The following is a 22,493-nucleotide window of genomic DNA, read 5'->3' as shown; positions in this document are numbered from 1 at the left end:
GCTGCAGAAACCAAAAAAATATCTCGAATGACAAATTTATACATTTTGAAATGGCAACAAATAAATTTTTTATTTTAAAACTCAGCTTAAAAACTAGCAAATAATCAATCAGTTACAGGCCTACAGGATGAGACATGTAAATATTGATAATACAATTTAAAATTTTGCTATTAAATTCAATCAGAGAAATGCCTAGGAAAATTAATTATCCAAACTAAGTTATTGAATGCGTCGTGTGTAAAACATATGTTTGTCCTTTCAAGTACATATATATATATATATATAACAACTAGCTTATTGTAAAAGGAGGAGGAGGGGGAGTATTAAGAGAGTATTACATATGTGCATATGGCGACTATAAGTCTGACTAGATGTATGAGTAATATCCCAACACTCAAAAGGCGGCCATCGAGGGACTACGGCTATTGCGCAATGGCGTACACATGGGTGTTCCCGGCGTACTGGCTCGACTGAAGCAGCTCGAACAACAACTGGAGGCATCTTCGACCTCGCCATCTGTCGGTGTCTTGTGATGATACGGAATCGGACGTTTCCGTGCACTATGTAAAATGGGGGGAAAATAAAAACAAATTAGTATTTAATATATTTCGACTTGAGTTAGGAGTTTTTAAACGAAATCATTTTTTTTTTTTTTTTTGAAAACTTACCAACTGAAAATTGTAATCAAATACAAAATAAAGGTAGCTAAAACTCAAAACTGTAAATCCTATAAAACAATAAAATAATTAAGAGATGACATAATTTATTTCGATACACAGACAAACAAAAAAAATGTTTTGCCTCTAAATACATAATATTAAAAAAATTTAGCAGGAATACAAATTACAAAAATTTTACAACCAAAAAAAAAAACCACACAAAATTAATTGGTCAGCTAAAAAAAAAGTAGAAAGAAAGTTATTGATTGCATGGAAAAAAATAAAATGAATTGTGATTAAGAAACAAATTATATAGAATTAATGTATGTATATACGGATAAGTTCCTGAGTTGGCTGTAAAAACAAAAAGGGAATCATCAATCGAGAAAATGTGGATAAGGAAAAGAAAATCATAAAATTAAATCATATCAAGGAGTTGTGTGTGTGTGTGTGTGTGTGTGAGTGTGGGAAAATCAATCAATACAACTCAAACGGGATGGCACAGCTAACGTCTGGTGCTGTGGCGGGGCGAACGACGGCTACGAAAAAGAAAAATCAAACAAATTGTGAAATTATAAATAAAGAAACAAAACGATAAGAAAATAATATAAAGAAAAACACTGTCAGTGGGCGGGGGGGACGGCCCAGGAGATCCATTATCTACCTCGTTATGCGACGACGATCCAGAAAGCTAGGAGAGCCTCGACGCCTTGGTATGGAGGGTGAACGTGATCCGGATTGTGATGTACCCGAACCGCTGCTCGATGAGCTGCCTGAACTGCTGCGCGATGAACAACTGGAGCGGGATGATTGTGAACCAGAGCGAGATCGTGAACTGCGTGAACCACTGCGACTGCTGGAGGAGGTATAGCGGCTACAATTAGATGCATTTCATCATGGTAAAGGCAAGATAAACTTGGCTTCTTACGACACTTACGATCTAGAGCGGCTGCTGGAGTGATGATGATGCCCGCTGCTAGCCCGCCGTTTGCTGCGACTGTGACTGCTGCGTCTGGATCGGCTGCGACTGCGTCTTGCTGCACTTTCGGCTGCTGCCACCGTGGCGGTGGACACCTTGGACACAATGGCATCCACCAGGGTACTGTCCGCGAGGGCAGCAACTAATGGCTGTGGATCGTGAATTTTGAAGGGTTTTATAACAATTTTCGGTTTCTGTTGGTTCTGGTGATGATGATGATAGCTAAGACTATTGGCTGCCACGGCTGCGGCCGCTGCAGCCGCATTAAAACTAATGCTACCGCCCCGCGCATGCTGCGGATGACCACCGAGCAGCGATAGGCCGGCGGCGGCGGCAGCAGCAGCAGCAGCTCCGCCAGCGGCTGACCCTCCACCAGTGGCCAGAGACAAAAGGCCCGCATGCCGCCCACCATGATGTGCATGGCCATGTGTGTGGCCATGGGCGTGGGCGTGGGCATGGGCATGCGAATGGGCATGACCGTGCACATGACCATGGTGATGGCCGCCGCCAGCGACCGCCAGCAGAGCTTGCTGCTGTGGCGTGCCATGGCCAAAGAGGCTGGGATTATACACAAGATTACGCGACAGATGTTGCTGCTGTTGGTCGCGACGACTGAGCAGCGGCTGCTGCTGCTGCTGCTGTACACTATTCTGGTGATGATTCTTGCAGATGTTGTAGTGAGTGGCCGTTAGCAAGGGGCCGTGATTAAGGCGATTCGTCGTACGATTATAGGTGCCTGGCGTGCCGGCCAGAAAGGGCGGCATGCTGGGATTGCTATTGGAATGGGGGACACCACCACTAGAACCACCACCACCACATGCATGTATATTGTTAGTATTGTGTCTACTGTTGGGATTGTTATTCAGCGTGCGATTGTGAAAGACGCGTTTCGTTTGTTGCATATTGTGATGCTGATGCGGCGTTTGTTGTTGTTGCTGCTGATGCAGATGCGTGTGCAGATGCGGATGAGGAGGTCTGTGGTTGATTTTGGTCGTTGTTATTGTTGTTGTTGCTGTTGCGTTCAATATTGGACTTTTCACATCGCCATTTGCCGCAACTAATGGCGCCTTGCAAATGGGCGGCGTATTGGTGTCCCTTTTACTTGTCTCATCCGAAGCCTTCGGCTTTTGCTCCTGCTGCTTATCCAATAGTTGCGGATGTATCACAGCCGTTGGAGGCGGAGGAGTTGTAGTTGTTGTTGCTATTGCTGTCGTTGTCCCTGTCGTTGCTGTTGATGTCGCTGTCGTCGTTGTCGTTGTTGCTGTCGTAGTCGATGTTGCTGCTGTCGTCGTCAATAACGACGCCGACGCCGCCGTCGCCACCGCCGCCGCCGCCAATGGGTTAATTAAAGCGGTTACATTGTTAGCAACAAGAAATTCACTTAGCGAGTTACGTTTAGAAGCCGTCACCATGATTAGTTCGCTGCCACTTACTTCGCTACCATCCTTGGACGCATCCTTCTTAGCATCGCCATTCTTCTCCATAGTCTTGATTTTCTGTTTGGCCTTGGCGGCAATGCCAGATTTCAGTTGCTCCAACATGCGTAGCTCCTGTAATTCCAATCGCTCACGTTTGCTTTGTTGAAATTCGTCTAAGGCGCCAGCATCGGCAATCGCTGCTTCGCCATCGCTTCCGTCATCGCTCTGGGCACGCAGACGCACTACGGGTGTAGGCTTTGTCGCCGGAGCGGAAACTTCGCGATTCTTCGACTGTTGCTTCTTGTCCGCTATAATGTCCTGATAACGCTCCGGATGTCGCTCAGCTGGCGAGTAGTGCAGTTCTGAGGAGCTGGATCTGCTGTGGGATCGTCGCCGATTTGGCTTCGGACTTGGTGTGGTAGCCACCGCCGAAGCTGCCGCTTTAACGCTCTTTGGCTTGGGCTTGGGCGGGGTACCGGATTGCTCTCGCTTCACACTTGTCTTGCGTGGAGTCTTCTGCCGCTCTTGTTTGGGGCTATTCTCACGTTTCACCAGCTCGGGCGTATGACTACGACGCCGCTGTTTGCGTGGCGTTGGCTTCGGCGATGGGGTACGTGATGCTGATGAGCTAGAGCTGGAGCTTTCCGAATCTGAGCTAGAACTTGAGGCCGCTCGCTTGCGCTTAGTCTGCTCCAAGGCCACCAATACCGACTTTGTGCCCAAGATGTCATTGACTGTGTCTTCGGCCGCTTTGAAGGGATTAAAAGCTGGCGCCACGGTTGTTTTCTTTGGTGCCGCCACTTCCTCGGGCGAATGGCTACGTCTTTTCACCGGGGAGCGCGACTTTTGTTTACGTGAACGCGTAGGCGATGGAGTGGTAGCCCGTGTTGACTTACGATCATCGTTGCGTTTCCTACTACTTGAATTCGATGGCGATCTCTGGCGTCTCGAGTTGGAGTTGGAGCGACGATCGCGACGATGGCGATCCTTGCTACGGTCACGCCTTTGCTGATTGCGCTCTTTGGAACCGGCTGAACGTGATGGCTGACGTTGCTTTGATCGTTGACGATCTTTGGAACGTTGCCGTTCAACCGATTGTCGACCCTGCCGATCCTTAGATCGCTGCTTCTCCCTCGAACGTTGTCGTTCTTTGGAACGTGCAGTTCTATCCACGGATCGCTGTTTTCCGTCTCTTGATCGCTGACGTTCTTTGGATTTCTCTCGTTCCTTGTTAACCGATCGCACATTCGATTTCTCTACTGATCTCTGTCTCTCTTTCGATCGCTGACGTTCCTTCGAACGATGCCGATCCTTGGATATGTGTCGTTCTCGCGAACGTTGCCTATCCTTGGAACGTTGTCTCTCTGACGATCGTGGTCGCTCCCTTGATTTTTGTGTGTCCTTCTTCTGGGACTCTCGTCTCGGCGGTGTTCGTGCAACCGATTTGGGACGTCGACTTCGACTGCGACTATCACGCCTACTGCGCTGCGGCTGCTGTTGCTTGTCTCCTTGCCGCTGACTCTCTGTCGATGAGTCGTTGTTGCGTCCCTGTTTGGTGGCTGTATCCTTTCGACGTTCAGCCGAACGATTGCGGAACGGATTGTCACGTGGCGTACCATTGCCATCGGTTTTACTCTCAGCTTCCACTATGCTGTTGCGAGATTTTGCCGATTTCTTGTCCTTCCGTGCCGGGGAACTAGTAGATAGAGATTTTCTTCGTTTAATATTGTGATGTTCAAAAGATTTGAATTTCTTATAAGTGATACTTACTTGGAGCGTTCCGAATCCGTTGAACTGGCACGGGTGCGACTCTTCTTTTTCTGCTTCTTATCGCGTTTTTTCTGCATAATAGAAAATTCCAAATAATTAATTGAATCCGCCACATGATAAAAAGAAACAAAGTTTGCTAAGAGTCTAACTTTTAGCAATATATATTTATAATCGAAATATATATATATATGTAATAAGAATATTTATATATATATAATAATAGAAACGTATTTCTTGTTATTCATTATGGCATGATAAATAAATGAAGTTTTGATTTTTGGTAGCGTTTTTCTTTATTCTTTTCTTTTCTTTTCTTTTCTTTAGGGCTGAAAACTTTTCTTCCTTGTTCCCTTTTTATGTTTTCGTCTTCTGGAAATTTATGTATATAATATTTTGCTCATTTATCACTACACTTCAGTTTTTGGATTTTTGGAGAAATTTTAATTGTTAATTAGTTTAGTTTGTGATTGTTTGTATACATATTTTTTTTTTTTTTGTTTTTTTGTTTTTTTTTTTTTGTTTTTTGTAAAGAAAACAGACAAATGAAAGTACTTACAAAACTACAAGAGAGCCATTGAAAGCTATCCTATATCAATGAAGCGCCAAGGGTTTTTATAAACAAAATATAAATTTTCTTTTTCGTTTCTTTGAAAATTACTTAAATCGATTTGATTTGATTTTGGTTTTTGTTTTTGGAAATCAAACTACTTGTAACATAAAAATCGATACGATAATAACAACAGATTGAAAAAACTTAAACTTAGACCAACCAAACACAAAAACAAAAGGGAAGAGGTAAGGGTAACACAACAAACGAGAGAGGGGGGGTTGGAGAGGCTATGCACATGGCATTTGAGAAATTGAGAATTGTCTGACTAACTGATTAATTAGTATATATACAAATGTATAGCCTCTCCCTGCCCCGACTTCTCTAATTTAATGATTTTCGACTAGGCAACTATATTAATAGATATATATATATAAAAACCAAGGCGAACAAAAACTGAATAATCAAATAGTCAAAACGAAAAAAAAAACACAAATTAAAAGGTTTTTATACTATATTTGTGAATGCGTTCGAAGCCTTTTTACCTTTTACACGATTTGTGGGTGAATTTTTGTATTTTTTTTTTTTTATTTTGTTCTTTTTTTTTGGTGTTTTAGTGGTTTGGTTTTTCTTTTTTGAGTTTTGGTTTTTGTTCTTTTAGTTTTTAGTAGATATCTTTTTTGTTTTGTATTACTAATTAGATATTAGTATAAGTTGTTTATAGTTATAGAATGCGTTAATATGCAGGATTTATATAGATAGTATATAGATCAGTACTTGGTTATAATATTAAGATTGTTATTATTTTGAATGTTTCATTTTGGTTTGTTGTAGTTTTGGTTTTTTTGTTTTTTTTTTTTTTTAATTTTTTTTGGTTTTTTTTTTTTTTGTTGGTGGAAAAAGAAGTAAATAAGCAAGAGAAGAAATGGCGTATGTTTAATATTTTGGTGAACAATTGAAACAACGAAACGAAAAGTCAAACGAGAGAGTTATCATCATATACAGTTAATATATATATATACATATATGTATGTGTATGTATATATATATGCATTATATACACATATAATATGTTTATATATATACATACATATAATATAAAGATATATATATTTTTAAAGGCATTATTTTCATTTTGGATTTTTGGATTGAGACGTACAATATATATATATAATTAGTATGTATGAGAAATAGTTAAAGAAATGGTTCATTATACAGAGAGAGAGAAAGAAAGAGAGAGAGAGTAGGAGAGAGCAGGAGAGAGAGAGAGAGAGATTGAGACATGAGTGGTAGTAGGTAGTAGGATATACATAGATATTATTTCTCGCCCATGCACAACCAAAGGACATCACACACTCTAAACTCTACACAGACACACACACCATACACACACACAGACACACACAAAAAGTCATCTCACTCATGATGGTGTTGGCGAGGATTTTCGGAGTAATTGGCTCTAACTCGTTGGTCCTCTTCTCTATTAACAATATTAATCATCTCTCCTCTTCAACAATTCTTCTCCCCATCTTCTCCCTTTGAATTGCTTTGACGGTATTTGCATACCTTATCCTTTTTGGCTTTTTTGCGAGCGCTCTTCAAGTCGCGCTCATCATCGCTAGTGCCACCAGCCTCATCCTCGCTATCCTTGTCGCTGTCGCCGCCAGAGACGCTGACACTGTGTTTACGTTTCCGCGATTTCTTCTTTTTCGACTTGCTGCAAATAAAGTTATCAAAGAGAGAGAAAACATTTGGATCAGAGTTCAGTTCGTAATACATTAAATAAATCGATATTTATTTGCTTAATAATTTGTGTAAGTATATTCATAGTGTAGTCCTTGTATGTATGTAAATGTGTATGTATCTGTTTATAGCTATTTTGTAGGACAACAACATCTTTGGACATTAGGCGGTCGTTTTAAGTATTTTTTATATTTAATTTTTATACAATGTTAAAACGACGGCAGCTCCAGGAAAAAGAAAACACAAAAGAACAAAAGAAAATTACACAAATTGATTTAGCAGCAACAACTTAGAACTTAGTATAGGTTTTAGATTTATTTTTTGTTTTGTTGTGATTAAATGCTTTACCTTTATTGAAAACTGCTCAAATTGCATTGTTCTTAACATTAATAGAATGTAATATATTCAAATATATATATATATATATATATATATATATATTTATAATTAATTAATAGAAAGAAAGATGAGAAAGTAATTTGCGTTTAATTCGAGTGTCCTTAACAAAGAAAGATAAAGAGAGAGAGAGAGAGAGAGGAAAGAGAAAGAGAGACATGGGGGAGAGAGACCGCTTAAACTTGTTATCAGTTAGTTGTTAACTAAGTACGTTTCGTATTTGCCAAACAATTTTGCAACTAAAGTTTGTTCATATTTCTTTTGTTCAACGAATTATTACTTACCGCTGGGCGCATTGTTGTCATTTCGATATATATATATATTGATAGGTATATATATATATATTTTTGGTAATTTTTCAAATTTTAATTAAAACAGACAATGTGTGAGTGATCTTTGGGCTTTGGGATCCATGTCAGTGGGTGAATGAAAGGGCATTTCACCCACCAACCCACATAGACACACACACTCACCCCCTCACACCACTCACACACACACACACACACACACACACACACACTCAAATACATAGTAATTGCATTTCAAAACTCGCTTGGCAAATATTGTAAAAATTTCCGTCTAAATAGAAAGGCATTTGAAACATTTTGTTTGATTGATTATAATTTTCGTTTTTCTCCATTTTTACAAATTTTGTTTTTTTTTTCTTTTTTGGTTTGGTTTTTGTTTGTTTAAAAACTAAGTGTAATTTCATTTGTACATAACTTTTCGTTTCTTTTTATTTTTACTTTCTTTCTCATATGAGTCCCTTTTGTGGTTATTCAAATGCAATGTAAAAGAGGGAGAGTAGAGACGAAGAAAAACATAAAATGTATTAAGCCATTGTTGTTTGGTTTGGTTTTTCATTTGTTATATCATTTGTTTTCATTTTGTCTACATGTTTATTATTTACGTTAAGAAAACTAAAAGTCAAATCATTTGAAAAAAAAAACAGAAAACACAAAATTCAAAATAAAAGAGCAATGAAAGAAACTAAACACAGATCTACGATTGTCTTTGGTTTTAGTATCATAATTTGATGTCATTGCTTACCTTTCCTTCTTGTGCTTTTTGGACTTTTTCTTCTTGTCCTTTTTGCGTTCAGGACTGGCCGAACTAAATTGAAAGAGATAGGAGATACAGATTAGTAGTAGTTAATAATTATGTTTATTTTGGTGGTGTTTGATTTCTATTTACCTATCTCGAGTGCGTTTCTTTTTCTTCTTTTTGTCCGATTTTGACACATGCTCGCGTTCATCCGCACTGTTGGCCACTGCTGCAGCTGCATCCTTGCCGCCATCCCCGCCACCCTCACGCTCACGATCGCGAGAGGGTGTACGGACCAAGGCATATCGTTTGCCAGTCTCCTTATCTTTGCCTGCAGCAGCTGCAGCCGCTGCCAGGCTCTCGCGCTGGGCGTCCAGTTCCTTTTGCAAAGCCAGACTTTTAACCAAATCCTCTTTGGCCTTGCGATCACTATCAAAACTGCTGCCCTCAACAAAATATTCCGAAATATTGAACGCTTCACGCAATTTGGCGTTCTTTAGTTGCTGTGCCTCGGCTATTTGATGAGTATCGCGTACGCTGTGAATAATAATGCAGAGTATTAATATCAATTTTAATGAATTCTAAGACGGACTTTAAAAGTTTAAACAAAAACGATCTCCAATTCAGATCGTCTTTGAATGTCGAAGAGAAATAAAGACGTTTAGTCAGTGGGCGGATCCACGGGAAAGGAAATGAGGGAAACCTTCTTCCTTCGTCTATGACTATTTAACCCCTCTTAAAATAACAAATTTGACATCCTAAAATCAATGATATGAATATATATCCAACAGAATGTGGTCTAGTAAGATCTTATCCCTCCCTTGAACTCTTATTCATCAGTTTTCTTTTTACCTGCCAGCACCGAGCAATGTCTCTAGCAATGTGTTCGACGATTGCTTTAGCAGCTCGAGTAATATTTTACCATCGATTTGGATTTTAGATTCGTTTCCTAGCAAGGAAGTGGCTCCCATTAGCTCTCGATGGCTGTCATCAGCTGCAGATGTTGATGGTCCTGCTACCCCGGATGTTGTTGTTACTGCCCGTTGCGCTTCCTGTGGGCCAGCAGCCGCAGCATTAGTTTGGCATGCGCAGGCGCATTCGCCAATCAACTTTCTGGATGTTGCTGGTCTCCTGACTTTGGTAGCGCCGGTAGCCAAAGCCGGCCGCAATGGTTTAAATTTCCTGGCCACTGCTGCATAGTTTAAGGCAGCTGCCGATGTTTGTGCCGTGAAATGGAAACTCTCATATTTGGCTATATATTCACGATTGTCGTGTTGAAAGTATTGGGCTTTGCATTTTCTGCCAGCTGCAACATTTGATGAACCCTTCATCAGGGCTCCACCACCACCATTCGAGGAGGCGACAATTGATGTGGGGCTTAATGGCATGGGTGTTAGGTTGTTGTTGTTGTTGCTGTTGATGGTGCTTGTTGTGTTTGAATTGTTGTTGCTATTAATTGTGAATCCTCCGCCATTTGCTGATTGATGTCCTGCTCCTCCTCCTGCCCGTTTTCGACGTTTGCGTCGTTTCCTTGGCCTCACCACTTGCTGTAATGTGGTTGTTGTTGCTGCTGTTGCTGCTGCTACTGCTGTTGTTGTTGTTGTTGTTGTTACAGTGGCTATGCCAGACGTATTGAAACCCACCGTGGCTGTTGCCGCACTCGATGTGCTTGTATTAGTATAAATTTCCGACGATATCATTATTATCTAATTTTTGTAAATATTCTTTTCAATAAGGAAGACCATGGATTGGAAGTGTGTCCATTGGTTATATTATAACTATATATATTATTACTATTATATTTTCCACAATTTGTTAAGGAAGACAGTGGATTATTTAGTTTTTGTTTATAATAAGTTTTAAATAGATTCTTTGCTTATGGAAGACATTGGAATCAAATGCTTGTATATCATTAATTGTGTTATAAAAAATATATATTTATGTAAATATATGCATTATATTGATCTTTCAAAAACATTTCATATATATATGTATGTGTATTACTTTTTTCTTGTGGAAGACGTTGGATTAACTAGACTTTTGTTTTCACTTTACATTTTCATATTCGAAAACATCTGTTTATATATATATATATATATATATGTATATATTTGTCTAATCCATAGTCAAATTGGAAGACATTGGATATTTGATTATTCTACTCCGTTTGTTGCTCTGCGCACTTGTGTTTAACTCCGTTTCACAATTAAAACTAATTAATTACATGCTAAGTTTGGAAGACTTATTTAGTGATTTGTTGCTTTTAATGCAGTTCACTTGGATCGTTCTCACATTACGCCCCCACCACGGTTCCACGGTTCTCCACCAGCGCGTGATGCCAGCAACAAAAACAACAAAGAAACAGCCAACAACAACAACACAGCAAGGGCCACTTGATTCAACTTTTAATCCATGTCTCTCTTTAGGGATCAACGTCGTCGTCGTCGTCTTCGTCGAGGGCAAAGGGGTGGCCTTTTCGTTTAGGGGTAGCAGTGGCACTTTTGCTGATATAGCCACCACCATTGGATGGATTTGCCTTTGGATAGCTGCATTTTTAGTATTTCATTTTGCCATTGATGATGGGATGGGATGGGGTGGGCACTTGAAGGGCTGCATCAGCATTGCTCCAATTTCATTTACATTTTTTCCATTTTCAAAGCATTTTTCATTAAAATTTGCAGCGGCTTCTTTCGTTAATATGTCATTTATTGATTTTTCCAGACAGTTTTCACACACACACACACCGACAGAGAGCATATGTGTGTGTCTGTGTGTGTGTGCGAAAGGCGGGGGCTACTTCCGTGTGTCCTAGTAGTCTTGTCCGGCTGCCCCGTTATTGTGTTGCCAAGGACACACAGACATTTACCACACTTGTGTCCTTCGTTTGGTTTATTAATAAATTATTCTATATATGTTCCATCTTGAAGCGCGCGCGAGAAAAAAAAACTGAAAGACTGACTTTGATGGTTAAACTGACGAACTGACTACTAACTGACTGATTTGACTGACTTGAAGCAACTGAGAAGAAAATCTTTGCAGCAGCATTTCCTATATTTTTTTTTTTGTTTTCTTGTGTATACCATCATGTCCTGTGATTGGCCCTTTGGATGAGGATGCAGACAGAGAGACAGATGAAGGGAGCTGCTAGCAGGTTACGTCGTGTTGGGTGGTGGGTGTTGGGTGGTTGGTGGAGCACATGCTGTGCGCAGCCGGCAACTAGAGCAAAGTGCGCTAACTTTGACTACAGCTGGGCGAGATTTTAGTTTAACCATATTATTGATTTGTCAAATGAGCCGTTTCCATTATTGTTTAAACTTATATAAGTCCGACGACTATTGTCACAACGACACTTATAGATATTTTAATGGATTTATTTATATTACTCACGCTACACGTCCAAATTCATCTTTGGCCAAATCCGTTTTGCCTTGGCCCATTAATTTCTGACGATACAGGTCCACGTGCGATTTAATCTCCTCTGGTGTGCGTCTGTATTGAGTGAAAACCAAAAAGAAAACAACAACAACCGAAATTGTCAATTAATAATCATATTAATATATAAATTAATCAATTAATTGACAATCTATATGCTCACAGAAATTCTATTAAAACTAAAATTCATTCGAATATATGGTTGGTTCTCGACAACTATCCGCGTAAACCTGACACGCGGATATGTTTCTATATTGAAATAATCTCTACAACTGAAATGCAGTTTTTTTTCACCACCACCAGCAGCACCAGGCCATGGCCCAGGGCTCAGAGACAGGCCTGGGTTTTCCTATGGTTTGGTCACCGGAAGAAGAGCGCGAGTGCTCATATGTGTTATAACGCATTACGATTGGGACGGAATGGGGGTTGGGGCGGGTGTAGCGGGTGGGTTTTCAAAACTTTCGGGGGTTGGTGGTTGCTTATTTCAGCGCGTGTGCGTACGCTCTCTGTCTCTGTCTTTGACTCGGAGAGGCGTTGCACCCAGAGCAGCGGTTAAGAGCAGCTACCAGGCGCCAAAATGTAAATATAAACAGCAGCACGCAGCCCCGTGTTGGTGGTCACTTGCATTAGCAGCTCTGCTGCAGAGTTATATAACTAGCCGATTGCATTAGACGGTCGCCCGCTCGGTATTTTTGATTCTTACCCTTGTTTCTCGAGTATCTCCTCGAATTCAATGCATTTCACTTCGATTTTACGTTTGCGATCGTGATCGAGAATCTCCTTGTTGGGCGGACGATTGAGTTGGGCGTCCAGCTTCTTGGTATCAGTCTCGGCTCTATAGTCCTTATCCTTTTTGCCTGGACGCACAAAGGCCCAATTCCGCTGCACATGGCCGTTTGTGCCCGAGCCACGAGCAGTGGTCAGGCCAATGCCGTTGTACATGATGAGCTTCTTAGTTGGCCACTTTTATGGTTCTCCGCTGCTAATCTTTCTGTGTGTGTCGGCAAACGTTTACCTATTGCTGCGATGAATGGTCACAGGAGGGACGACGATCGACGGTCCAACTCCAAGCCAAGGTTGCTGCAATTCGCAAAGACAAACACAAAAATCGATTTCAATTGCAATTCTTTCAGACAGTGGATTAGGGGAAACGTTGTTGACTGATCTACAAACCTTTTATTTGCTTCTTATTTGTCTATTAACCAAATGGAGTTGTTACTTATTTATTTATTTAATGATTTTAAACACTTTTCAAGCGAAGCGGAAATTTTGCGAAAATCTAAAGATTTTGTGTGACCAGAGGGTGGGGGCACAAAATACCAAAACAACATTTTGCTCCGAAATGTCGATTTTCGATAGGTTTTTGCTCCGAAATGTCGATTTTCGATAGGTTGCATTTCTATCAGAATGTTATCGATAAGTCATCTGCAAAAGTGATTTGTGACTTTGCTCATCTCTAGATCAAGAACACGCTGGGCAAAACGTAAACAAACAAAAATCCAAATAAATAAAGCAGTTGTTGTCAGGAATCTAAACAATGAGTGACACAGAAGAAATTAAAAATGAGACTGCCAAAATTGTATTTAAAAAGAAATCACGAAAGAATCTTAGGCAACGCAAGAATTCCGACGATGACGACAAAGAAGAACAGTAAGTACAATAATAATATGATTGATATGAAGTTAACTTACAAAACTCCTTTTCAGGCTGACACTGGATGAGATAAAGGAGCGACAACGTCTACGACAGCGGCCCAATGGTGTCAGTCTTGTGGGTTTGGCTTTGGGCAAGAAAATTGCACCTGAGGAGGAATTGGCCATCAAGGATCCGTTTAATGTGAAAACCGGCGGCCTTGTCAATATGCAGACTCTCAAATCGGGCAAAATGAAGGAAGCCGATGATGCCTACGATGTGGGCATAGGCACACAATTTTCGGCCGAGACCAATAAACGCGACGAGGACGAGGAGATGATGAAATACATTGAACAGGAGCTACAAAAGCGCAAAGGTGGCGCAACAGATGCCGACACAGGCGGAGACAACGATGATAGCGATGCCCACAAATACCTGACACCTGAAGATGCTGCCCTCTATGCACTGCCCGATCATTTGCGCCAATCGTCATCACACCGATCAGAGGAAATGTTGTCCAATCAAATGCTTAATGGTATTCCAGAAGTTGATTTGGGCATCCAGGCCAAAATACGTAATATTGAGGCCACCGAGGATGCCAAGCAAAAACTATTGCAAGATGCCAAGAACAAAAAGGATGGACCATCTCAGTTTGTGCCCACAAATATGGCAGTCAACTTCATGCAGCATAATCGATGTAAGTTTTCACATGGTGTTACTTAGGAATTACTCCATATATTAATTACTTTATCCACTTTTATTCCAGTTAACATCGAGGATAACAATGAACAGCGTAGACGAAAACGTGAGGAAAAAGATGGCAATAAAGCGGCCCATCATCAAACGAATCCGAATGGTGTCAAACGGGCCACAGACGATTATCATTATGATAAATTTAGGAAACAATTTCGTAGATATTAAGATTCAAAATAGAATATTTCATAATTGTAATTCTCTTCTAATCACTAAATAAAATTGTATATTCTAAATCTTTAAATGAATGAATCCCTTTTGTATGTTCTTGACCATCAGCGATAGCATATTTCATATATGTAGCTATCTCTGTCTGATCCAACACTTGGATTTTGGAAACCATGCTACACTCTGACCAAAAAGCCAGGAGAGATTGAAACCGAGTGAGATAGCATGCATTTCCCGAAAAAGAAGAGTATTCCAAAATTAGGAGGCCCACGCGTGCGTCTTGATAACAAGAAAAATCCATTCGGTTTATTCTCTAAATACATTTGAGAATAGTCACATAAAAAACATTGTTTTTTTTTTCTTAATAAAGTGAATGTTTGTTTTATTTCAGGATAATGTTAATAAATGAAAAGTGGCTAAAAAAAATCATCTGCAAATATCATCGGTATTTCTTCCGTATTTCACAATCAAGAGTAACAATAGACCAATCCTTATTCCATTACGGTCAGCAACTAAAAATTAAACAGAGAAAGCAATTGATTAGTTAAGCTGTTAAGAAAAAATTCAATCAGTTAATGATGCTCAGTATTTTGTCAGTTTGAGATAAGTTAATTTCATAGACAACGCATGACTGAAGCTCAATGAGATTCCTACTCATAAAAATCATCATAAAAAATCCAACACGAGATTCGAAAGATCCTATAAAAAATGAAGATGAAGTAAGAAAATATATATTACCTTTTGCAAAAACAGTTCCTTTTTCCCTTCTCTCTGCGTCAATCTGAAATGTTAGAAATACAAACATTTCATTAGTTTACACATTGAATTAGGATTAAATAAGTCTTTGTCTTTCTAGTAGTCAGAGGATTATTGTTTTCAAGGCAACGAATGACTGAAGCTCAATGAGATTCCTACGTAAAGTGTTTCATCATTCGAAATTATCTTTTGGTTTAAATGAATCTAAAATTTATAATTACCTTTTTCATTGCCAATTCCTTCTTTGTGGGTTTTTTTTGAGTTGACTATCTGCAATAAGAAATAAATTGTTAGAAGTTTTTATTAATATTCAATTTCTAAAACTAACCTTGAATTGAGTTCCGTTGCTTTCTCTTCTGAAATTAAGTTGCTGAAATAAAAATGAATATAGAAAATGATTGATGTATCCCCGCGCCCGCCCTTTGCGACCATTCGTTATTGTTTAATGGTTTTTTTAGTTTTGTTTATTATACCCAGACAACACATTTTGAAACGTTCATCCTTGCTCTCTAATCGTGTCAGCTTAGTTTTAACTCTATGTAGAAAATGTAAAACGCTTCGTTTCTGCCTGCAGCAGCTGTTTATATGATGCCGATCTTGTTGGCAATATCCAGAGCATCGTAGTCACGCGCCAGGCGCACATAAGCCTTCTTCTGACCATCGGGTCTGATCAGAATGTTAACCTTGGCTACCTTGATGTCGTAGAGCTTACGCACTGCGGCACGCACGTGGTTCTTGTTGGCGCGCAGGTGTGTGAGGAAGACCAGAGTGTTGTTGTCTTCAATCTTCTTCATGGCTGCTTCCGTGGTAAGTGGATACTTGATGATATTGTAGGCATCCATGCGGTTACGGGTTGGCACCGATTTCCTTGGGTATTTGGGATGACGGGGCAGCTTCAGAGTCGTGGGACGACGGAAGTGCACGTTGGTGCGCACCTTACGGGTACGGGTACCGAATGCTCCCTTGATGATCTATACGTTGGAAGTAAGAGTGGGGGGAACCATGAATAAATGACACTTAAACGCTGCGCGGATAGATTTTATCATACCTTGGTCTGAACTTTCTTGGCGTTCAGGAGGGCAATAGCCTTAGCCTTGGCAGTTCCCTTGGTGGGCTTGACACCGGGCTTGCCTACTGGCTTCTTACCCTTGGCGGCAGCGCGAGCCTTGGCCGAGAGCTTAACCAGCACCGATTGGGGCTTCTTGCCAGCAGCAACCTTCTTCTTCAGATCCTTGGCCTTAGGCTTGGTAACCTTGACGGCGGACACTGATTTCTTTGCAACTGCAGGCTTCTTAGCAGCAGCAGCAGTGGCGGGCTTCTTGGCAGCTGGGGCAGCAGCCTTCTTGGGCGCAGCGGCTGGGGTCTTGGAAGTAGCTGGAGCATCCTTCTTGCCAGCAGCAGGAGCTGCGGCAGGTTTCTTCTGCTCTGGCTTCTTATCGCCGGACTTGGCTGCAAATACAGAAACACACGCACATTAGTAAACAGTCTTGAAATTAGGTGCGGGGGTCTATCCGGGGGGATGGCAACAAATAAAAGTTAGGTTAAAACCGATATAGCCGATCAGCAAAGCTAAGTTAAAGTGCCTCGATCTAACAGGTTAACACATTTCTTTCAAAAATTGTATCAACATTTTGTTAATTTACTCTTTGCTGATTGTGACATTTCTGAACTACGCCAAAAGATGTCTTCTTCGCACGTGGCCATACATGGCGAAACATTTTATTGTATTTTGCAGATAAATTAATGCTTTTACACATTTCTGTTAATATCCACGCACAGCACTTGCTTTAACCTTTCATTTGGTATTGTTTTCACACTTTTTTTGTTAAAAATTCTATTAAATTATCTCACCGGATTTTTCGGCTGGCTTTTTAGCTGGCATTTCTACGAGAAAAAGAAATGAAAAGGAAAAATATTGGGCAGTTGTCAAAAAGGCGGAAGTCTCGGTTGACAGTAGAGTGGCCAGATGTTATCGATAAGTGGCAACGCTATGCGTTAACAGCACACACTGTGTGCGCTTAACAGCACACTGTATTATTAACAGAAAACGTGATAGAATAACATAAGACGTAACGCTCGACTTAGACCTTAGCACTTCGTTGAAATGAAATGGTACATTTAAGTCGGTAAAATGTGTCTCACAGGCAGAACGAAGCTTTTTTGCGACCCTATAGAATATAAATATTCTTGATCAACATCAAAAGCCTAGTCGATCTAGCCATGTCCGTCCACCTAGATCTCGGGGAGTATAAGTGATAGAGTCACCAAATTTGGGATGTAGACTTGTTTAGTAAATGCTCAGATTATAATTAATTTAAATTATTTGCCACGCCCACTCCGCATTCATAATTTAGAAAACCCCAATTTCCTCTTTTAGTCCAATTATTTTTTACCAATTAAATAAACGTATCAAAAACAACAACAATAACGACACAAAGCATGCTTTTTTGTCCCCGATCCTACCGATGTACCCTTTGCATTCTTTATTTTTCATCCTTTATCCTTCATTTTCTGTTACATTTATTCTATGGCCTCAATTATTTCATATTCTTCATCCAAAGAATGATCATAATCGATATTGTATTTATTTTTGATTTTACTTTTGTAGTCGCGTAGCTCTTGATCGTTTTCAAATTTATTCGGATTATAGCGTTGCCTTTGCTGTTGTTGTTGTTTCTCCTGATGTTTACTGTTGCCGGTGTTGCTGTTGCTGCCGTTAAGTTTCCTTTTTCTTTTGGCATTGCTGCCACTGTGTAGTTGATTGTTTGTGCAATAATTGTGCGATTGCTAAAACTATTTGGTTTAGTTTCTAATATAAATTTAATTCTATTCCTATGGGATTGATTTTCACTATTTGAATTATATTGCTGTTGTTGTCTCTGTTTCTGTTGTTGCTGTGATGATGATGCGTATAACAATTGAGTGGAGTTTGGTGTGGTAAATCTCATCTGTCCTCTAAAACTATTTTTGGTCATTTTATTGTAGTTTGTTGTTGCAGTGTTATCTACGATTTGATTGTGATTGCTTGTGTTGCTGTTGTGATTATTGTTGTTGTTGTTGCTGCTGCTGTTGTTGTCTTAGAAATTGTCGCTGTCTGCTGCCTCGTTGCTTGCTTGTTGTTGTTGTTGCTGCTGTTGCATTTGTTATACCAATTTTATACTGATTATCGGCCTTATATCATACATCATTCTGCTGATGCTTACGCTCGGGAATACGATATAATTCATCATTATTTTGATACAATTGAAAGGGATATTGAGAACCCCAATGAAGGGACCAGACTTTGGTATATAGAATATTTATTCCAATTCACATTTAAAACAAAAACTATAAGAAAACGATTTATTTTAAATTAAGATCTAAAACTAAAGTTCAGCTAACACTTAGCAAGCGCAGCCCGACTTTTGCCTATACAGACGACTTTTAAAATAATTGCGTAAATCTGCAAACAAATTAAACTTAATGAAACAACAATTTTGTCAATAAAGCAAACAGACAAATGATTACCAAATGTTTGCGATTTCTCAGATGTTTGATGCGCCGCCAATTGCTCTGTTTGTGCAAAATTTTTAAGTGTCTCCAAATGCTGTCTGACGGCCGTTTCAAAAGCCAAACCAGCCAAACGCTGAAAGAATTCTGTGACCTTGAAGCCAGATCGGGCCGATAGAGACCAATACTCTGCCTGAATATCATTGGCCACCGTAATAGCCAAACGTTCCATACGCATGAATTCCTCTTTTGTCTATGAATTGGAATTAAACACCTAAACAACTTTATCGACTTGGAAATTGTTGGCTTACCAAAAGATCGGATTTTGTGCCCACTAAAAAGATCAAGGGTCTTGTGCTAGTATTATAATTGAGAGCGCTGGCAAGCCACTTTTTGGCCGAGTCGAGGGAATCACGTTTGGACATGTCATATGTCACCACAATGACTTGAAAATGAAAACTCATTTACGAATAAATTTCTAAAGAATAATATGCGAAATCAACTCACCATTGGCATTGCGATAATAAGCACCTGCAATGCATTTAAAACGCTCCTGACCAGCCGTATCCCACCTAAGTATTTGAGAATAAGTATTTAACAAACAATTTTGTTCAGAATATGCTCTTACATTTCCAGGCTAAAATTGTGACCCAATATATTAAAGTTCTCCAACTCGAAATCCACTCCAATTGTGGCCTTGTAATTCGATTGAAATTTATCATAGCAAAACCTAAGGAAGAAACTTGATTTAAAGTGAATTCCTTCTGCCAATTGAGTCCACTAACTAACCGATTGACTATGGCCGTCTTGCCCACCGAACAGTCACCCACAAAGATGACTTTGCACGGCCTTAGCTTTGGTTTCCTTGGCATTTCCAGCTGATACCGCAACTGGGCATGAAAATCCTTTTCCCGACTCAACGGCGACTGCTCCGGACTGTAGGCCAGAGGCAGATGCCGCAAATGTGTGCGCAAATCTTGCAGTTTCATTGAGGGTGGCGGAGCAGGCACTCGCAATCGATGAGGCATGGTGAGCGTTTAACATCCAACTGACAGCCCCAATTGAAATTCAAACCGGAAAGCTCAAGTCGTCATCGTCGTCGTTAGTTCAAAGCCAAACCAAACTAAAACCGCAAGCCTGAACTTGGTGGCTTTGTTTGATTTGATACCTTTTGCCTATGCCTAGCCTATCTACTCCAAGGTTTTGGCGGGGGACACACAAAATACTCCATGCCATTGCATTTGATAAGGAAAATAGGTAAATAGGGCCAAGTGAAGTAAGTCAAAGTGATAAGAAGACATTTAAACTTGTTTCTATTTCGTTTCATTTAACGTTTCGTTTTCTTAGTGCGATCCCTGGAATAGCCAAAGTAACCAACACTTTTGACCTGTTGCCGCAGTTCTGGTTCCATGGCCAGAGCCTTGAAAATGGCTCGCTTGAGTTGTTTGTATTGGAAATGTGGTGGAAATGGCATATCCTCAAAGGAGAGCATCAACAGATTGCCGTCTTCATTGCCCACGGCCAGCGAACGGCCACAGTGGGTGAAGCGAAAGATTGTATAAGGAATTTTTGCCTCAATGGCCGTCGAGGAGACGGGCTTGAGTGTGCTATTCCTCAAATCCCAAATGTCCAGAGTGTTGCGATTGAGTGACACGAGAATCGTCGAATGAGTGCGACTCCAGCGGGCACAATGAACCGGCGACAGATGATGCCGAAGTGTTATGATCGGCACTAGGATTCCCGCCAGCCAGATCCGTATGCACCAATCACTGCCGCAGGTTAGATACAATTTGGGTGACCATGGCGAGAACTCCATGCAGACAGCGGGTCCCTCATGCACTTGACGCAGTTCCAAATGCTGTAGCGGATAATTCGTCGAGCATTTGTAGAGTGTTCCCTCGTCGGTTAGGACATAGTAGATATCGGCATGAACCGGATCCAAGACCAATTCCAGGCACTGCGGATGGCGATTGGCCAGCAGCGAGGCCGTCGCCTGTGCCCTGTCAATGGGTATGCCCTCCAGTTCACCCTCGGCCCGCTGCAGACGCTGCTGCTCGAATCCCACCAGATGGGGGCTGTTGATGAGCCGGTATTTGGTTACCGCTCCTGTTCTCGAGATGGTAAGAAATGGGGTTATCTCTTCGGGATTTCCCGCAAACCATTTGATGGCCATAACGGGTTCAAAGTGCGGCGAGGTCGCTCTCTCCGACCTGGCCAAGGGAGGCAATTCTGGGCGGGAGATGTCACGCACTTCGATGCTTCCATTGTGCAGACCAATGGCCAAGAGCTGGGGACAGGCCGGCGAGAACTGTACAGTGACCACGGGGACTTGGTAGTCATAGCAGCGTTCGGGATTGACGGGATTCTTAATGTTCCACACATAGACATGGCCGCAACGCGGCAGACGCCTCAACTTGGCATGGCTATAGACGCCATAGGCTACGGCCAGGATGTCGCCGTTGCTGGGGCAGAAGCTAACATCGGTCACTGCCCGATGATGGGCCGATAAGGGCGGATTCAGGCGCCACAGTAGACACAGCCGATACCTGAACTTGACATCCTCGGCCAGGGGATCGGGCATGGCCATATTGCGATAGCGTCGCTGCTGTGGCTCATACACATTGCTGGCCAGGATGCGCATGGTCAGCATGAGGGCTAGCTTGAAATTGGGCAAACTATTGATGGCCACAAACTGATCCACACCACCCACTCGATAGGTGGTAACTTCCATTTTCTGCTGACCCTGCACCTGGACACTGGTGGTCGATGTCTCCAGATCCTGATACGTGTCGAACATCTCAAAGTTCGAGACATATGAGCCCACTTGTTGGGTGGTCAAACGTTCGGTATTGACCAGTCGCGACTTCTTCAGGGCTGTCAGAGTCTGGGTGTCCGCATCGACAGTGCGTCGCGTCTTGTCGATGCCGGCGAGAAGTTCCTCGTAACGCATATTGTCCTCTAGTACGAGACGACCCTCCTCACTGTCCGCCAGAGCCGTCATGCTGCGTCGCTCGAACAACACCTTGGGCCTATCGATGCGCAAGAGAACCTTAATAAAGGGCATGTTGGCTGCCTCCTTGGCGGATTTAGTTGGCCTGCGCTTTGGTTGTGGCTCCATTACGGTCACTGCCACTCCAGGAGCAGCCGCCGCTCCACGTCCCACCTGCTTCTCTTCCTGACCCAGTTGCAACTTGCACAGATTGATCTGCAAACGGAAAGAAGGAAATGATGCCGGCACAAGATGGACTCCAGTTAAGAATCACCTACACCCAGAGCTATGTCATCCAAGGAGGCTCTCATCACACATTTGGTACGATATTCCGGAGTGCGAAGCTTTTGCATCTGCAAATGCTGCTCCATGTCCGGCCGATGCGTTTTCATCAATGGATGATTCCGTATCATCTGGCTAAGCTGCTCAAAATCCTCAGAACGATAATCTTTGTTCAATATCCGCGACATCTTCTCTTACTTTCAGAAATTATTTTTCCTCATTCGAAGACTTTGTTTTTTAATATTTTTTTTTGGGCTTTATGTGCTAACATGGCAACGAAGCGTTACCAAACCAACTCATCCCAAGCAAAGTCCAAAGCCGATTTCCCCCTTTTTACTCAACTGACATGAACTAAACTGAACTAAAGTAATTGTATTTCCATTGTTTCTCTTGCATTTGGCAAACAAAAACAACAACTGGCAATTTGAATTTCACT

General features: G+C 41.3%; 5 protein-coding genes and 2 non-coding genes across 12 annotated transcripts; 1 reads left to right on the top strand and 6 right to left on the bottom strand.

Annotated features, from left to right (window-relative positions):
• Window positions 1–39: 39 nt before the first annotated feature.
• Window positions 40–13,300, bottom strand: LOC6639422 (serine/arginine repetitive matrix protein 2). 6 transcript variants are annotated; one of them, XM_002061619.4, is made up of 11 exons: window positions 13,162–13,294; window positions 12,692–13,068; window positions 11,944–12,045; window positions 8,707–9,093; window positions 8,563–8,625; window positions 6,940–7,090; window positions 4,827–4,897; window positions 3,072–4,752; window positions 1,597–1,787; window positions 1,324–1,533; window positions 40–560 (listed from the first exon to the last, which is right to left on the bottom strand). In XM_002061619.4, exons 2-11 carry the CDS (start codon window positions 12,928–12,930, stop codon window positions 395–397), a joined length of 3,261 nt encoding a protein of 1,086 aa, XP_002061655.2. In that variant the 5' UTR covers window positions 12,931–13,068; window positions 13,162–13,294; the 3' UTR covers window positions 40–394. The 6 variants fall into 6 exon arrangements, with proteins under 6 accessions (XP_002061655.2, XP_023037453.1, XP_046867943.1 ...); XM_023181689.2 differs by lacking the exon at window positions 40–560 and adding an exon at window positions 747–1,198; XM_023181685.2 differs by lacking the exons at window positions 11,944–12,045; window positions 12,692–13,068; window positions 13,162–13,294 and adding an exon at window positions 9,409–10,271.
• Window positions 13,301–13,438: 138 nt separating this feature from the next.
• On the top strand, window positions 13,439–14,621 carry LOC6639337 (telomere length and silencing protein 1 homolog). Its single transcript, XM_002061620.3, has 3 exons — window positions 13,439–13,638; window positions 13,695–14,317; window positions 14,387–14,621. Exons 1-3 carry the CDS (start codon window positions 13,526–13,528, stop codon window positions 14,539–14,541), a joined length of 891 nt encoding a protein of 296 aa, XP_002061656.1. The 5' UTR covers window positions 13,439–13,525; the 3' UTR covers window positions 14,542–14,621.
• A 503-nt stretch (window positions 14,622–15,124) lies between these two features.
• Window positions 15,125–15,222, bottom strand: LOC6639338. The gene has a single exon (XR_049597.2). It is a non-coding gene; the product is annotated as a small nucleolar RNA Me28S-Am2634 (small nucleolar RNA).
• Window positions 15,223–15,386: 164 nt separating this feature from the next.
• Window positions 15,387–15,481, bottom strand: LOC6639339. Its single transcript, XR_049598.2, has one exon. It is a non-coding gene; the product is annotated as a small nucleolar RNA Me28S-Am2634 (small nucleolar RNA).
• Window positions 15,482–15,738: 257 nt separating this feature from the next.
• On the bottom strand, window positions 15,739–17,229 carry LOC6639340 (60S ribosomal protein L23a). The gene is made up of 3 exons (XM_002061621.4): window positions 17,149–17,229; window positions 16,346–16,746; window positions 15,739–16,268 (listed from the first exon to the last, which is right to left on the bottom strand). The coding sequence occupies exons 1-3, from the start codon at window positions 17,177–17,179 to the stop codon at window positions 15,879–15,881; spliced, it is 822 nt and encodes a 273-aa protein (XP_002061657.1). The 5' UTR covers window positions 17,180–17,229; the 3' UTR covers window positions 15,739–15,878.
• Window positions 17,230–18,673: 1,444 nt separating this feature from the next.
• LOC6639341 (ras-related protein Rab-34) lies at window positions 18,674–19,860 on the bottom strand. The gene is made up of 6 exons (XM_002061622.2): window positions 19,576–19,860; window positions 19,415–19,516; window positions 19,294–19,358; window positions 19,098–19,231; window positions 18,805–19,039; window positions 18,674–18,739 (listed from the first exon to the last, which is right to left on the bottom strand). The coding sequence occupies exons 1-6, from the start codon at window positions 19,812–19,814 to the stop codon at window positions 18,681–18,683; spliced, it is 834 nt and encodes a 277-aa protein (XP_002061658.1). The 5' UTR covers window positions 19,815–19,860; the 3' UTR covers window positions 18,674–18,680.
• A 197-nt stretch (window positions 19,861–20,057) lies between these two features.
• Window positions 20,058–22,245, bottom strand: LOC6639607 (dynein axonemal intermediate chain 4). The gene is made up of 2 exons (XM_002061623.2): window positions 22,054–22,245; window positions 20,058–21,991 (listed from the first exon to the last, which is right to left on the bottom strand). The coding sequence occupies exons 1-2, from the start codon at window positions 22,243–22,245 to the stop codon at window positions 20,114–20,116; spliced, it is 2,070 nt and encodes a 689-aa protein (XP_002061659.1). The 3' UTR covers window positions 20,058–20,113.
• Window positions 22,246–22,493: the final 248 nt, after the last annotated feature.

The sequence above is a fragment of the Drosophila willistoni genome (assembly GCF_018902025.1).
Source record: "Drosophila willistoni isolate 14030-0811.24 chromosome XR unlocalized genomic scaffold, UCI_dwil_1.1 Seg144, whole genome shotgun sequence".
NCBI lineage: Eukaryota > Metazoa > Arthropoda > Insecta > Diptera > Drosophilidae > Drosophila > Drosophila willistoni.
The sequence above is the reverse complement of the archived record's forward strand: the minus strand, read 5'-3'. Positions and strand labels throughout refer to the sequence as shown.

Excerpts from the sequence above, each read along its gene's own strand:
- LOC6639422 (XM_023181685.2), bottom strand. The coding sequence starts at position 10,256 with ATGATATCGTCGGAAATTTATACTAATACAAGCACATCGAGTGCGGCA. Across the intron at positions 8,626-8,706 it reads AAGAAACGCACTCGAGATAG|TTCGGCCAGTCCTGAACGCA; the intron begins GTAAATAGAAAT and ends CTTTCAATTTAG. Across the intron at positions 4,753-4,826 it reads ACGGATTCGGAACGCTCCAA|TTCCCCGGCACGGAAGGACA; the intron begins GTAAGTATCACT and ends TCTATCTACTAG.
- LOC6639341 (XM_002061622.2), bottom strand. The coding sequence starts at position 19,814 with ATGCCTCATCGATTGCGAGTGCCTGCTCCGCCACCCTCAATGAAACTG. Across the intron at positions 19,232-19,293 it reads TTATTATCGCAATGCCAATG|TCATTGTGGTGACATATGAC; the intron begins GTGAGTTGATTT and ends TTCATTTTCAAG. Across the intron at positions 18,740-18,804 it reads TGAGAAATCGCAAACATTTG|ATTTACGCAATTATTTTAAA; the intron begins GTAATCATTTGT and ends ATTTGTTTGCAG.
- LOC6639340 (XM_002061621.4), bottom strand. The coding sequence starts at position 17,179 with ATGCCAGCTAAAAAGCCAGCCGAAAAATCCG. Across the intron at positions 16,747-17,148 it reads AAAGCCAGCCGAAAAATCCG|CCAAGTCCGGCGATAAGAAG; the intron begins GTGAGATAATTT and ends CTGTATTTGCAG. Across the intron at positions 16,269-16,345 it reads CCAAGAAAGTTCAGACCAAG|ATCATCAAGGGAGCATTCGG; the intron begins GTATGATAAAAT and ends TCCAACGTATAG.
- LOC6639607 (XM_002061623.2), bottom strand. The coding sequence starts at position 22,245 with ATGTCGCGGATATTGAACAAAGATTATCGTTCTGAGGATTTTGAGCAG. Across the intron at positions 21,992-22,053 it reads TGGATGACATAGCTCTGGGT|ATCAATCTGTGCAAGTTGCA; the intron begins GTAGGTGATTCT and ends TTCCGTTTGCAG.
- LOC6639337 (XM_002061620.3), top strand. The coding sequence starts at position 13,526 with ATGAGTGACACAGAAGAAATTAAAAATGAGACTGCCAAAATTGTATTT. Across the intron at positions 13,639-13,694 it reads GATGACGACAAAGAAGAACA|GCTGACACTGGATGAGATAA; the intron begins GTAAGTACAATA and ends ACTCCTTTTCAG. Across the intron at positions 14,318-14,386 it reads CTTCATGCAGCATAATCGAT|TTAACATCGAGGATAACAAT; the intron begins GTAAGTTTTCAC and ends CTTTTATTCCAG.